At 39.7% G+C, this 16,380-nt stretch overlaps 1 protein-coding gene across 1 annotated transcript in view; it reads right to left on the bottom strand.

The window, feature by feature from the left end:
• The window catches only part of LOC122057758, a 15,160-nt gene extending 4,519 nt beyond the window's left edge, over window positions 1-10,641 (bottom strand). Inside the window, exons 1-3 of the mRNA XM_042620006.1 lie at window positions 10,399-10,641; window positions 7,334-10,246; window positions 5,034-6,842 (exon numbers count right to left, since the gene is read on the bottom strand). Of these exons, the coding sequence (XP_042475940.1) occupies window positions 5,034-6,842; window positions 7,334-10,153 (4,629 nt within the window). The 5' untranslated portion in view covers window positions 10,154-10,246; window positions 10,399-10,641. The remainder of the gene's footprint in view (window positions 1-5,033; window positions 6,843-7,333; window positions 10,247-10,398) is intronic.
• Window positions 10,642-16,380: the final 5,739 nt, after the last annotated feature.

The raw sequence follows: 16,380 nt of genomic DNA, 5'->3' as shown, positions 1-16,380 counted from the left end.
AAAAAAAAAAAAAAAACCCCAAACCCTCCCTGCCTTCGGCCTTCTCTGTTCCTTCCGGCAGCACCACCTGCCCTCCGCCTTCTCTGTCCCTTCCGACAGCAGCCGCCGCCTCCTCTCTGTGTCCGACGGCAAAGAAAAAAGAGAAAAAGAATCGAGAAGAAAGAAAAGTCGAGAAGAGAGAGAGATAGAAGCTAGAAGAAGCAAAAGAAGAGAAGAAAGAAGAAGCCGAAGAAAAAAAAAAAGGAAAAACAGACGGAGATAAGAAAGAAGAAGAAAAGAAGACGAGATGAGAAGAGAGAGGCAGCGACATACCTGAGTTGAAGCCGTCGCGAGTCACCCATCCCTTCATCGGAGTCGCGACGTCTCCCTCCTCCTTCGCCGAACTCCCACTGCTGGTTCGTCTCTAAGCAGAAGGAGCTTGTGTTGGTAAAACCCCACACCATACGATTGGGCCTTTTTTCAACTTATTTCTTTTTCTATTCCTAAAATACCCCTACCCCACCTTTCTTATTACCTACCTTCTTTCCTTGCCTTTCCAAGTATACCCCTGTCCTCTTCTGTTTAAGTTTCAAGTTGAACTTCTACAGAAAAAAAAAAAAGTTGAACCTCAATATTTACAGTTGTGCCATCATCTCCTCAACTTCTATTTATTTACCATTCTGTCCCTGCCCTTTAAGCATCCAGTTATTTACTATTCTACCATTATTCTTTGAGTGCTATTTTGTTACTCATCACCATGGTAGCCAATAGTGAAGTTGTTCAACAGCTGAATTCCTATAAAGGAGAAACTGATACAAAATTTGATGCTCTCACTAACATGGTCACGTCCCTAAAGACAATGGTGGAATCTATGCAAGTTTCTATTGATCGTTTGGTGGCAGCAGATAAAGGAAAGGGTCCCATTCAGTCTGGGGATTCTTCCAACACCACTCCACAGGATCTGCTAGTAACACCACCACCACCACATCATACACCACCACCACCACCTCCACCACCATATGGGACTGGTAGACATGATGATGGAGCAGAAAGAGCAGCAAAACTGGATGTCCTTGATTTTTATGGAGACAATAATCCAGAATTGTACCTTGACTAGATTCACAGTTTAGATACATTCTTCAGATGGTACGGGTTGACTGAAGCTAGAAAGATCCTATTTGCAGAGGCCAAACTGAAAGGCACAGCTCGAGTCTGGTGGATCAAGCAACAACAACAGAACCGAACCCGAGGCATTGGTTTGGTCACTACTTGGGCTGAAATGTATGAAGTCATGAATCGGCGATTCTTGCCTTCTGATTACAAGCAACGCATGCATCTCAGGTTTGCACAGTTGAAACAAGAGAATTTGACCGTTGAAGAGTATGTTGCTAGATTTTATTATTTGGCCACTCGTTCTGACTTTGAGTGAGATGAAGAAGTCTTAGTGGCCCAATTTCGCAATGGTCTGCACCCTCAACTTAGTGCTGCCCTTGCATCTAGTCGACTACCTACAATGGAAAACGCCGTACAAGTAGCATATCAGGTTGAGGAAAGTCTGAAACGCCCATACAACCGGAGAAATTTTGCAGATACTTTTTCTCGAGGTACTAGTTCCGTTTGGCAACAGTCTCCTACCCAAGAGAGGTCATCTAGCAAGCCACAGGCAAGTGCTACATCTATAGTTTCTTCACAACCTAGTCGGCCGTATTCTCCACCTCGACATGTTTCTAAAATGTCATCTTCACGGCCTACTCGCCCATATTCACCCCCTCGGCGTGGTTCAGATAAACCTTCTGATTCTTCAAAATTTACAGTTCGGTGCTACTTATGCCATGGATTTGGACATATCAGTGCCCAATGCCCAGCCGTTTGGTTGCTTTTATTGATAAGGATTCTCCTATACCATATATTCCCGAAGAGCAACTTGGTTCTGACACAGTTGATTTAAGAGAAGAGCGTGCAACAGGTGAAGTCAATGACACTCTCAGTGACGATGACCAACATCCTTTTTATGTCATTCGTCATGTGTTGACCACTCAAAAGGCCACTGAAAATGAAGATTGGCGCCGCAGTAGTATTTTTCAGACTCGTGTGAAGTGCAATGATCAGTTGCTAACCTTGGTCATTGATGGAGGCAGTTGCACTAATGTTGTCTCTGAAGATGCTGTTCGTAAGCTGGGATTGAATACAGAACCACATCCTAATCCTTACAAAGTTGCTTGGGTGAACAACACTAATCTCAAAATCACAGATAAGTGCTTGGTCACATATTCTATTGGTGGATTTAAGGATACAGTCCAATGTGATGTCCTCCCTCTGAAGGTGTGCCATATCCTTCTTGGTCGACCTTGGTTGTTTGATAAGAAAGTACAGCATTGTGGCTATGCCAATACCTATGCCTTCAAGCATGCCAACAAGACTATGAAGTTTCATCCTGCCAAAGATCTCCCTGAAATTAAGCTCAAGAAGATGGTGGGATCATTCCTCATTCAGTATTCCTTCAAACAGTCTCCTCGGTCCTTTCCCTAACTCGACGGAGTCGAGTTCTTTTCAGAGGAGGAGAGTTGATGCAGATACGGCTGCCCTTTCTTGGTTGGACCAGCATGACCGGCTTTGGAAGCCAAGAGCCAAGAAGAACCGGTCCAGCCCAGGGTTTTGGTCCAACAAGGGTTGGAAATAAAATTAGTAGTTTACCTAGTATTTTATTTCATGCTTTTAGTTTTCAGACTTGAACGTAGGAGTATGATTTATTTCCTTGCTTTGGTTTCCTTTTTATAGTTGTTTCCTAATTTAGGCTAGTTTCCATTCCAGTTAAGTTTCTAATTTCATGTTCCTATTTTCCTATATATTGGTTGTAATCGACTGAAGATTTAGAGAGCAATTTGATTATTGAATGAATGTGTGAGTGTAAACCTTCTTTTCCCCCTCTCTACTCTGATTTCCCCTCCCTTCCCTAAGGGTTCTCCATCATTTAGGCTAGATATTATGTTAGTAGAGTTTCTAATTTCATGTCTTTACTTTTCTATATATTGGCTGTAATCGATGGATATGTTAGAATGATTTTGATTATTGAATGAGAATTAGTTGAATTAGAGCTTTGTGAGAGTGCGTGCTTCCCCTCCCCCCCCCCCCCAACCTCTACTCTGATATTCCCTTTCTTCCCTAAGGGCCTCCATCAATCAAACCACTGGTTGGTCTGCTACACAAATCACCCACAGTTCTTCCCTACTGGATATTTTGACCTAATCTGTTCTGTTTTCTGAGACCGATAGATACATTTGGTTGTTTCTGATTTCTATGGATGTTTGTTCCAGCCCCCTAGAGGAGTCTTCAACGAGCTTTACAGCCCCATCTGGGCCTTCTTCTTGCAGCCGCAGTATTTCTCCTCTAAACCTGTGAAACTCTAATCCCTGTTCGTATCTGGAAAGCGAATGGCTTCCTAACTAATTGAAGGAATTCAACCAAATTGGGAGGATATTTTGGGAACATTATTGGCCACATTCAACTAAAATTTCAGGCTCATCTGAATCACGGTTTGAAAGCTCTCAAACTTTCCCTATTACAGCCCAGATTTTTAGATCCTGCATGGGGTTAGGTACTTAGGTCCCATGTGATCTATCCTGGCATCACAATCGGTGGAAAGAAATCTCAGTACAAAGAAACAAAGCCAGCAGAGAACCCTCACTGCTTCAAAATATGAACTGTTATTCTGGAGAGCCATCTGGCATTTACCAGACATGGCAAATGCCCTCAGAATGGTTTTTCGGAATGGTTTTCGTCATTAAGGCTGGGTTTGATAGCCAAGAGAAGAAAAAAGTACAAAAACTGCAATATTTTCTTGGTTTAAGAAATTCTCATTATGTTTGGTATGTCCTGAACCAAAAGAAGATTCTTTTTTTGAAGTTCAAAATTCACCTTGAGATTGGTGAAATTTTCTTGCTCTGACAAAAAAAAATCTTGCCTAAAACACAAGAAAATAGAATAACTTTTCTCATATTTTCTTCTATTGGTAGCAAACATATATAATTTTTTGATTTTATTTCCATTTCGTTTCATTTCTATTCTTTTCTTTACTTCTCTTCTCTAGATTCTTTTTTTTTTTCATTTCTTTTCTTTTCTCCTCTCGGCTACCAAACACAGCCTAAGGAAGTTCTTCCTTTCCTGGTTATATTTCTCTCACCTTATTCAGACTTGGAACCAAAAAGCCAAAATATGGAGCTGTTATTGGTAAGGAAGTCTCATACTTAGAAAAACATTCTAACATTCAGAAGACTGACACTGCTCCAAAATGTAAGTTGCTAAACATGCAGGGGAGCCATCCCGTATCCACTAGTTATGACCAAAGCCTTGGGAAAGATACGTTTCAGTGTGGAAGTTCAATTCTTGTCTAGCACAATTGAAGAGCATAAAGACGATTTGCTCAACACATATCAGGATGCAGTTAATAAGGAAGCAATGTGGCAGAAAATGGATAGCTATATCTGACACAAATCACACAAACAAAGCTGACAATGACCACAGCAGCAGCACTCTTCTTCCTTTTTTCGGGTTTTCTTAGAGCTTTTTCTTCCCCGGGGAGGGGGATCGTTGGCGCTATCAATTAGATTATTCTCAACCATTTTATTAGTTTAACTACTAAATACTTCAACACCCAAACCCTATAGACATTTTCTGGACCAACAAAATGAACAAAAGCCAGAGTGCACCAAGAATAGTTGTCAATGATTCACATTAAATGCCAAAAGAATCTGCCCGCACTATTTTCTTTATGAAATAATCTTAAAGGACTAAAAAAAATATTTTCCACTATATTTGTAAGGGAAAAAATAAAGTCTTTACCATGCATCTTATATTAAAGTGGATCAAGCTGTTCTGACTTACTATTCATCTCATATTAAAGTTGTTTAAGCTGTTCTGACTTGAACCAGGTACTCAGAACCCATCACAAATTTTACTTGGAAGATGAAGTCAAAGCAAGTAAAAATTGAGAAAGGAAATAAGTAAATGAAACACCAAAAGAAAAGGAATATGTCAAAGATGTCAGCAGAAGTTACCTGGAATTGCCGGATCAAAGGCATTCCATTCTTCCGTCTTTTCTGCAGCCAATGTTCATGAATTGCCTTAATTACACTATTTGGACCTACTCCAACCATAAGCTCCTCTATTTCATCACTAGTGATGTCATCCCGCTGCTGAGAATATGCAACTTTCTCAAACATGTCCATTGTCCTCTCAAAAATCTCTTCAGATATCACCAGCGGGTTATTTCCATCAATATCGATAGAAGCATTAAATCTTGACATCCAGTCATCATCTTCACTATCCATGTCATATAGAACACATGATGGATTCAAGGCCATTTCTACTTCATTCTCGACCTGTCGAAAATACTTGGGCGAACTGCGAACAAATGGTGTTTGCATTAGATGATCATCACTCTCCTCAATGAAGCGAACCCCAGGGATTGGAATATTCTTAACAGTAGCAGCTCGAATATTCCGATTGTAACACTCTTCATGCATCTCCCTGAAAAGGGTCCACTGGCTCCTGTCAGGAAATTCCAATGTCCAATCTTTTCCTCCTTTCCACATCATAGCATGTGTATAACGATTTGTGGTCCCAGGCTGCAGAAACTGATGTGCCTTAAACGAATACTTCATAGCACCAGAAACTTTTACCAGGAGCCTCCAGTCCTTATGATCAACAAATTCTAGAACGAGCTGCGCCCCACATTCTCTCCAACCCCTGTCCCCTGCAGTAATCAGGAGATTTGCTTCACATGATAACAAGTCTGTGTGCCTCTGAGGACCTCCAGAACAATCTGTCGCCATCTTTTCATCATCATTCCTGATTCTTTTGTGAGAACGTGCTTTCCGGAGGTGACTTCTAGGTTTTGAGCTGAAATCATAACCCCCAAATTGTGAGACATGATTGCTCTGCGTTCTTGGTTTTCTTGAACCATTCCCAAAGTCACTATGGATAAAATAAGCCCCTTCATCCATCCACATTTTTGACCGACCAAATGATGAACAACCCCCACTATGTCTATTCCGATGCCACACACTTCTGGGTGCAGTAGGGTTTGGGCCACGGATGGCAAAGTCATTCATGTTCCAAGGTACATCAAACGTAGACTGCTGGCTATTTGGTGTCCCCACATCACAAGACTGACTATCACCTTGGCTATGAGGTGGAATCTGAACACTGACACCATTCAAACAAGAAAAGTCCCCAGTTTCAGACCTGTCTGGAGAAGAATAATTTTCAGAAACAGAGGGCCATGACTTCCCCACAGACTGCTCAGAAACTGAATGTTGGCATGGCTGCCTTCGTGGTAGGACAATGTCATCAATCTCCTTTCTTGAACCTTGGGGACCTACAGAAGTTCCAGTTACATTAAGCTCACTATCAAAGTACTTCTCAGTGGACTTTAACCAATCACCCCCATTGTTTATTGAGAGATTGTCAGTCTCTTCCTTAGGTTTGGCACAAGATAACCATGAAGAAGCACCATCTCTCAAAGCAACCCCCAAACCATTCTCAAGGGTGTCTTCACGGACATGGTTAGATGAATCCACAACAGGACAGTCAACATCCATCACTCTGCCACCGTTTTCTGGACACTCTAGTAAAGACATCGAATTGTGGTTCTGGAAGCTCATAGAAGCAACATTATTATCCATAAGCAGCTTCAGATGCAGGCTCAGAAAGAAGGAAGGTGCAGCAGCAAAAGAAAGAACAAAGGGAGGAAGTTTCCAGTGCTTCTCATTGAAACTTGAAGATGAACCGTCCGCATCAATATAAACTGATTTGTTGGACATTCCCATGTGCACAATTCCCTGCCTAGATTTTCTGCGTAAACCCTGCAGCCAAGACAACAAATTAATAATAGAAGAACAAAAGTTCAAAATTAAGGCAATGCACAAAATAAACATTCCAAAAATGATGACATTGGAAGATTTATGTATTGCTACTTAACTACTCCCTCCATCCCACAAAGACTCTCGGTTGAAACCCCCACCTTTTATGAAGATTGTAATTAATGCATCAACCACCTACTAAATTAAACCTTTTTTTCCAAAACTACCTTCATCAGTTTGGCTTTACCTAATAGAGGAGGCAAAATTATCGTAAGTGATTCTACATAAACATGTCGATTACAAAGGGCATAATGGAAAATTCAAAAAAGCTTCATATTCACAATGGGCACACACTTTGAGACAATAAAAAAAAAACTCAAACAAGACAATTTTGTGGGAATGAGGAAGTAATAAAATATGATTATGTTAACATAATAGAAAAGTAAAAAGCTCAAGCTCAAGCAAAGGAATAGAATAATGGAACAAAAAAGTACCCCTCGCATTATGGGCTCCTCAGCAACAAGAGGAACTAACCAATCGCAGCCGCTTTCAAGGACCTTAATATTATCATATGTGCATTCAGCAAGAGGTAGCTGCTTGGTGACTGAACAATGCTTCTTCAGCTTACAATCCAAGTACAACCACTTTGAATTTTTCACCTCCAAGAAGTTGTACACCACGAAGACAAACTGCTTTCCAATGTCTCGAAATCCAGACAGTTTAAACCTGATCGAAGTGACTGGCAACTGTAGATCCACCAACCTTCCATGTTCATCAGGTTGATGAAATGCACTAAGAACCAAACACAAAAAAGCTACTGCCTGAATCAAGCATCCCTCAAACAACATAAATCTCAACCCAACAACATTATCAACAAAAAGCATCTCCAGCAGAACCTTTGGCCACACAGCCACCACCTTACCAAACTGAAGGAACAATAGAGCACGATAAAGCCAAAAAAACTCAGCATTATATACATCATTATATACAAACCAATGAAGTGGAAAGTTAAACTTCAATTTCCCTTGTTTTAATTTCATCAGCTGAAAGGATGATTTAAACAACCCCGAATTCTCACAAGACCACAGCAAAGTCTCTCCATCCAAGTTTGTCAAAGGTTTGTGACCAGATCCCTGGAGAGTAACATCATGTTCTTCTAAAGATGCCGCCCCATCAACAACTGAAGCAAGAAACGAAACAGATCCAGCCAAACCTTTGCACCCTGAACTCTCCTCAGAATGATTACCAAATTCCTGCCCTCTCTTGTGAAACCGCCTCCTGAAATAAACAAAGGGTTGCTTTCTGCCATTGGGGTAGGAAGTGCTCGCCATTGTAGATTTTTCAGTAACCTCTCCTTGGCTTGGCCTAACTTCCAACACAGGTTTACTTAGTAATGCATCAGTTCGAGCGGAATTCACACCCAAGCATCTTTCTGAAGGATGATCATCAGAACATACGGGTTTCACAAATTTCTCAACCTGATAAGACCTTTTCCGTTTCTTCACACTACCAAGCGGTGAAGACTTGACTCGATGTGTAGATCTAGCCAACCATGAGATGATGGGCTCCGAGTCCATATAACTAGCTGTAAAATTACTATCCCCAATGTTAACATCTTCATCTTGGTCTTCCACCTTTTTACAACCCTGCTCAGACTTTTCTGGACCAAACTTACCGGGAACTTCGCTGGGAAGTAACAAGAGTTTGAATCTCTCATTGTGGAGGTTAATCCACTCCTCGTCACGGTCATCATATTTGACATGATGCAACTTCATTTCAGGATCATAATTAGTAACTAGGCCAAAATACCAACTCTGGTCCAAAGGCCAAAATACTTTGATCCTCCTATTAAGAACCCAGTAAGCATCTAAATCCCCAGATAATATCTCATAGAAGTGGCGCCTCTTCCTCACAAGACCCTTTTTTTCTTTGTGTTGTTTCCTAGGTCGCAACACTCTGCCTGCAGCATCAGCAGAGGTGGACTCAAAACCAGCAGAATAATCCACCCCCTGACCAAACAAGGGCACAAGAGATGGTCCATTCATAGACTGAGAAGTTGGCGAGGCTTTGTTGTTGCCAGTAAACCCAGTACAGCTTGGATCAAATCGAGATGAGAGCATCCTTGCAGCATTCTGTTCAAGATTCTCCTCATCTTCTTCTTGCAATTCTCCAGAGTTCTTGGCAGATTTACCAACTAACCGCTCAATCTCATCAGCTGGGTTTTGTTTCTTGGATGTTGATTCCCGCCTGTTCCTTCTGTTCCTATGAACATTTTTTAAGGTTGGATCACCATTCTGTCTGACCGAGCCACCATCTTCTTGCAATTCTCCATAGCCCTTGGCAGATTTACTAGCCAACCGCTCAATCTCATCAGCTGGGTTTTGTTTCTTGGATGTCGATTCCTGCCTCTTGCTTCTGTTCCCATTGATATTTTTTAAAGTTGGATCACCGTTATGTCTGACCGAGCCACCATCTTCTTGCAATTCTCCAGAGTTCTTGGCAGATTTACTAGCCAACCGCTCAATCTCATCAGCTGGGTTTTGTTTCTTGGATGTCGATTCCTGCCTCTTCTTTCTGTTCCTATGAACATTTTTTAAGGTTGGACCACCATTATGTCTGACAGAGCCACCATCTTCATCCCTCAAATGTCGAGTTGATTTAACACTACTGGAACCATTCTCCTTAAGATCATCAGAAACCTTCTTCTCTTTACCTTCAGAAGGAATCTTTGAGGTGACAGAATCACTGGTTAACTTAATTATCTGAGCAGCAGAGCTGACTTTGCTACTGGAAGTTCCCACCTGCTCTGTGATTTGATTACTCTGGAACTTCTTTCGCCTCGATAAACCTCGAGGACGCTTTGGGATGTTATCATCCAAACTGTCAGAAATAACACGTAAACCACTAAAATTTTGCAAATTCCCATCTCCCGGGGCATGGGCATTCTTCTTCTTTCCCTGAGTCTTCTGGTGTAAAACAAATCGGCTTAACTTAAATGCTGGATTGTTCAATGTGGATGATCCCAAATTCAAACCACTACCGCCTATTGCATTTAAACTTTTTTTACCCTTCTTGTTAGCCGGTTCAAAGCTACTAAGAGAAACCTCCTTCCTATTCCTTTTCTTCTTCCCTTGCCCCAAACCTGACTCCTCGTTCTCTGACGGAGACTTCTTTTTCCTCTTTAAGACCCTATCTTCGGCCTCTCCCTTACAAATCGAACCCCCTGACTTCTCAACATAAAGGCTTTGAAGATCCAAAGATCTCTGTTTCTTTAAAATTCCAGAATGATCAGGTTTTTCTAAGCTCTTTTCCATCTACAAACACTCAATCGACAAAAGAAAAACTGATATTCCCAATTCTCATCTTCCATCATACATGTTTCTTTGTTTCGACCTCTAGCATCAGATCTGGTGGTGAAATTACAACGCAATTATCAGATAAACCCCGAAATGAAATCCTAAAACGCATGCAAACCTATCACTACCCAATTCTAACCAAGATCTGAACAGGTATCGTAAAGAAAATTAATTTATAACCAGTAGAGCACATGAACACATACCTGAACCAAAACCGACATAAAATTGAAACTCCACCTCCAATCGATAAATATATTTACAGAAAACAACAACCTCCCATCATGAATCCAACCTTTTGCCTCTGATAAATCTGAGGGATCCGTCGATCTTTCTTGAATTTTCCTTTTTACCGTGAGAAACGAAGAGTTAGGGTTTCTTCGGTTACACGAGAGTTAGGGTTTAGACCGAACAACAGAAAATTAAACGAATTAAAAATAAATCTTTCCGTAGCGACTACTCTGAAATTTTTTGACCGTAAGATTCATACCCGACGGATCAGATTATCCTTCTACGATGGAAACCGCAACCGCATTTAATAGATCTCGACAATTTCGGGGCAAACGAGGACGATCTGTGCGGCAAATATCATTCTCGTAGGATAGAAGGACGGTTGAGATTCGAAATTTGCTGGGAAGATGGGGACTAGTTAAGCGACATGGCAGGTCACTGTAAATAAGGTAAATGGCAATAAAGCATTTTCAACTTTTCCTTTTTCACTTTAAGTTACGGAAGTGACCCTATTTATTTATGGAATTACGTAATTACCATTCCCATTTTGAAAAAATGCACAGACCGCCGAGACGCGCCATTGAGCCACGTAGGTTTAAAACCGGAAGAAAGGACGGTAGTCAACAGCTAAGAAAATTTATCTATTTCATTTGAGGTCCCTTTCAAATTAAAATATTGCGTCTGTAAAATATTGCGCGAGGTGAACATCAGAAAGACCCTGAAAACATTTCATGCATCCCCCACCGGTGACTCACCCAACGGTCCCAACCAACGTAATGTGCGGAAAAGATGTCTAGAGGCACTTCCAATTTTGCAAATTGTATATACGTCCCTAAAACATACCTTATGTGTAGGATTCTCGTACCAATCACAAATGGCAACTGCGAATCAATTACAGAGGCAAGGAGAATGGGGGAGATAGAAAGAGAGAGAGGGGCTAATGGCAGCTAGCATGGCTTATATTCTATTTTTTACTATTTTGATATGATTGTGTGAGCTAAATTTTTTTTTTTTTTTTTTTTTTTTTTTAAGGGTTGAAAGAAACTTTATTCGAACAATTATCGGTTACAAGCCAAGGCATCAGCTTCACATTGCTGAAATAGCCAAGGAGTGAAATGAGGCCAAGTTGTCCTGAACCAAATGGACAAGCCTCTCCTTGCAATGGAGTCGGCTATGCCGTTTACTACCCTTGGAATATGATTGAATAAACACACTACAGGGGAAGCAGTGATGAAATGTATGTCATCAATGATTGGAACAATCTCAATAGGAATGTCACGCGAGGGATTGTTGAGAATGTTAATAACTTCCAAGTTGTCCGATTCCACCATTAGGCAAAAGTAGCCAGCTGAAATAGCACTGAGAATCCCTGAGCGAATAGCCTCTGCCTTTCCCACAGTAGCAGAGGATAAAAATGTTGGCTCTGAGATGGCTGAAATAAAGTTGCCTTCATGGTCTCGGATGATGTGGCCTAACCCTCCATAGTGGGATTTAGGGATGAAGGAAGCATCTGAGTTGATCTTGACAAAACCAAGAGGAAGAGGCAACCATTTACAAGCTTGCAAAGGCTGTTGACCAATGACAATAAAGGAAGCATCGAACTTTGCAGATTGGGCTTGATAAAACTCTTGATACTAAGGGCCCGTTTGATAACGTTTCAAGAAACACGTTTATGTCGTTTCTGTTTCCAGAAACAGCAGAAACGGAGCAAAAAGTGTTTGATAAAACTGTTTCGTTTCACTTATTTTTAGAAATAGAAATAGAAATTTTTACTTATTTATGGTTCAAGAAACGACCCAGGCGAAACTTGTTTCGCCGTTTCTGGAAACGACTTGTGGTAATTCTTTCACTGGTTACCATCGACTTCAAAAAACATGACTTATCAAACACCTTCAATTCCGTTTCTGTTTCTAGAAACGAAAATTTATGTTTCTGTCGTTTCTTGAAACAGAAATGGCAGAAACGTTATCAAACGGGCCTTAAGATTCACCCATCCTAATAACATTTGTAGGGGACCACCTTTGATTGTTGAAGACAAATTCATTCCTAGATAACCATAAGGCCCAGCAAATGAATGAAACTAGACTAAAGCATTGGCGAGCAGTAACTTTGTCTAGGCCACTACCAGGGTACCAGTGTTGGATCCATAAATGAAAGGGAAGAGAATCATCACTTGGGATTCGATGGGAAAGAGATGATCCAAATCAGACGGCTCTAGCAAAAGGATAATGAAGAAAAAGGTGATCTACTGTCTCTGATCGGGAGCCACGACGAGAACATAAGGGGGCGTTTGGTTCGAATTATCCATCAGACCAGATCCCAGGGAATCAGTTTCCCATTAAATTTAAACCATTTGACTCATTTTTGTGAAAAGCCGATTCAGAGTCTTGGTGGCAAGTAGAATCAGGGATTTCAACTAAAATCCATGACTCATTCGGATTAACCTCAATAGGTTAATCCAGGATCGAGTCACAGTTTATTGGGTTGCTATAAAAAACATGGATTCAGTCTGAAGCAAAAATTTCGGAGATTCTCACGATGAAGCTCGATCGAGGTTTTCCCTGAAACAAAGCGACGGAGGTGAGATTTATCGTCTTCTTCCTTCCTTCTCTTTTTCTTCTTCTTTTTCTGTGTTTAGGGTTTCTCACGTTTACCCTCTGTCCATGATAGATGCTCGCATCTGAGAAGATTGCCTAAAACCAAGTTGATTGAAGGTTAGATTTCCCCTCTTCTTTGTATTCTTGGCCTACATTTGTGTTTTATTAAGATTATTGAAGTTCGGTTTCTATTTTTCAGGTTGTAAACTTCATATCTAGGGTTTACCCTCTTTCCAAATCAGACGATCGACTCCAAGGTTTGAAGAACTAGAATCGAAGCTTGATTTAAGGTGAGATTTCCCCTCTTCTTTGTATTCTTGGCCTACATTTGTGTTTTATTAAAATTATTGAAGTTCGGTTTCTATTTTTCAGCTTGTAAACTTCATATCTAGGGTTTACCCTCTTTCCAAATCAGACGATCGACTCCAAGGTTTGAAGAACTAGAATCGAAGCTTGATTTAAGGTGAGATTTCCCCTCTTCTTTGTATTCTTGGCCTACATTTGTGTTTTATTAAAATTATTGAAGTTCGGTTTCTATTTTTCAGCTTGTAAACTTCATATCTAGGGTTTACCCTCTTTCCAAATCAGACGATCGACTCCAAGGTTTGAAGAACTAGAATCGAAGCTTGATTTAAGGTGAGATTTCGATTCTTATGTGATTTTTTCTTCTTCGTATGCATGTTCTTAATATTATGGAAATTCGGTTTCCATTTTTTCAGATTTTCTTCTTCCTTCTTCTTCTTCTTCTTCTGTAAAGAAATTTCTGTTATTCTGTAACTTCCTTTGGAATGTATGGAATTCTGACTAGGTTTTGATCTCTTTTTCTTCTCTGCTTCTCTGTAAAACTATAATGTTAGCTTTGGTAATCTCTGTTACTTTGCTTTGTAGTTGTCTCTGTTTTGATATGTGAGCTTGAGCGGGGTCAGGTTTGTATGATGGAAGGAAAAAAGGGTGGGTTTTCAATAGGAGCAGAGAATGTTTTGGTTTTCCTATTCTGTTCCTGGGCATCTTATTGCTTTTTGTTTGAATTGCTTCTTGATCGGTCTGGGTTTTGGAACTTCGCTTAAAGGTGCTAGTTAAAACACCATGGAACTCTTTATGTCCCTGTGAAAGCAAAACCTTACCTTTTTTTTTTTTCATTATGTAACATAGACGGTTTTGTTTATGAACATATTTTCCATTTTGCTAATGATTGAGAAGGTTTGGTTTATGATCATATTTTCCTTTTTGCTAATGATTGTTTTTTTTTTTTTTCATTATGTAACATAGACGGTTTTGTTTATGATCATATTTTCCATTTTGCTAATGATTGAAAAGGTTTGGTTTATGCTCATATTTTCCATTTTGCTAATGATTGAGAAGCTTTGGTTTATGATCATATTTTCCTTTTTGCTAATGATTGAGAAGGTTTGGTATATGGTTGGTGTGTAATAATAATGTTTTGGAAGGCTACATGGAACTTACCGATGGAGTGGATTTATGGTTGTGAACAGACCACCGGCTTTGGCTTGAGAAGAGTAAGTTTAAATCTGTTTTGGTTTCTGTGATCATCACGTATGAATGATAGAACTATAAAAAGGATAACTTAAACTGTTTGAAACCAATGCAAACTTTTCTAATTAAACATGAAAGAAGCATATACATCTAAGTCTTATGGGAGAAGTTCCTGTAATTTTAGTTTGAACTTTTTTATTTATAGAGTTTGATTTTAAATATAGCTAATCAAGCTTGCATCATTATCATATTGGATTGAGGTATATCCAACTTTGATTTTTTTACTAGTTAGATTCTCTTACATTTGATTGCTTATTTGATTGGATTAGATCAAGCTATGTCAAATTCTGCTTTTGTTAATGATAAGTTCCATTAACAACCCTTGGTGGCATCAAAAGCTAGGAATTTTTGAGCTTTTTTTGGGTGTTGAATTGTAAACTGTTCATGGGTATGGACAGTTCTGATATTGAATGTAGTTGGTCTCCTTGGGTCTGAAAGTGTTGAAATTGAATTTAAGTTGGTGGTATACAGGGGTTGATCTTCAATAGTAGTACAGCAAGGTTTATCTGTTTTTGGATTGGTTCTAGGTAAATCTTCACGGGAATGAAATAGAAAAAATCCAATCTAATTCTCCTGAAATTTGCTAGAAACTTGCTATTGCTGCCAAGGTCAAATTGAGGCCAAATCTTGGGGAGATGATCACTCTATTTTTCCTTTTTTCCTTCTCTTCATGCTACATTTATTATTTTATATTTGTTGGGTATGTAACGAGTGTTGAAGGTTACTGATGATAGGAATGTTCCTATTGTGAGTTGAGTTGATTTTTAGAGTTTAGGGTTATGGCTACGTTTCCATTATAGTTATGTACTTCATAGTGTAATTGTGTAATTGGGCATTTAGTCAATTATTTGAAAAAATAATGATTCATGTGTGCAAATCTCTATGCTGTTTTGAGAGTCATTTTCAGGGTATTTCATTGTGGTGTGCAGCCATCATTGTATCTGGTTCTACTATAGTGTCCTCTATAGCGTCCTTGTAGATTCAATATAAAACAAGGATGTTCTGCAATGGGATATTGCCCCCCACTTTTTTTTTTTTAATCTTGCGCATGATGGTTTCATGGTTTGCAGTCTTTATTTGGTTGCTGCCGTTGTTCTCACCTATGGTACTGCTACTACTATTTTGTCCCATGCAGTAGAGCTGATTAATAATGGCCCTTGTGTGGAGTCTTGATTCTGTGATCTAGTTATTTGGCCTCACTGCTATTCTCACACTTGTTGATGGTATGGTGGACTATTATCACACTTGTGTGGAGTCTTGATTCTGTTGTATTATCTCCTATTTTTTGTCCATCACACTCAGATGAGGGGCATACTTAATAGTATTTTCTATGCATATTTTCTCTCTTCAAAATGTTTGTGTTAACTTACACATGACATCGAATATGTCCGCTTGTGCTATTGCAAAGTGTGATTACTGTGGGAAAGGTTGCTCGGTTTTCACTTCTAAGTCAGGGTCACATGTTGGAAGGAAATTTTTTAAATGTTCAATGAATTGCCCCTTCTTCATGTGGGTTGACCATCTTAAGATGTGTGAGTGTGGGAACAATCAGTGTAAGGTCAGAACTGCGAAAACAAGTGCAAATTATGGTCGATATTTTTTGTGCTGTCCACAATCAACTGGGGTATGAATTTCTTAAATTTTTTGTTTAATTTAATTTAATTTTTTTTCATATGTTTAAGATTTGAATGTTTATTTCCTTGTATTCTTATAAGATGATTATTTGCTTTATAGGTTGAAAACAAAGGTTGTGGAATGTTCGAATGGATATCAAGTTCAAGCCCAAGTTGTGATACTTACCAGACT

The sequence above is a fragment of the Macadamia integrifolia genome, chromosome 12 (genome assembly GCF_013358625.1).
Source record: "Macadamia integrifolia cultivar HAES 741 chromosome 12, SCU_Mint_v3, whole genome shotgun sequence".
In the NCBI taxonomy this organism is placed as follows: domain Eukaryota; kingdom Viridiplantae; phylum Streptophyta; class Magnoliopsida; order Proteales; family Proteaceae; genus Macadamia; species Macadamia integrifolia.
Note: the sequence above shows the minus strand (reverse complement) of the source record. Positions and strands in the feature narration are given on the sequence as shown.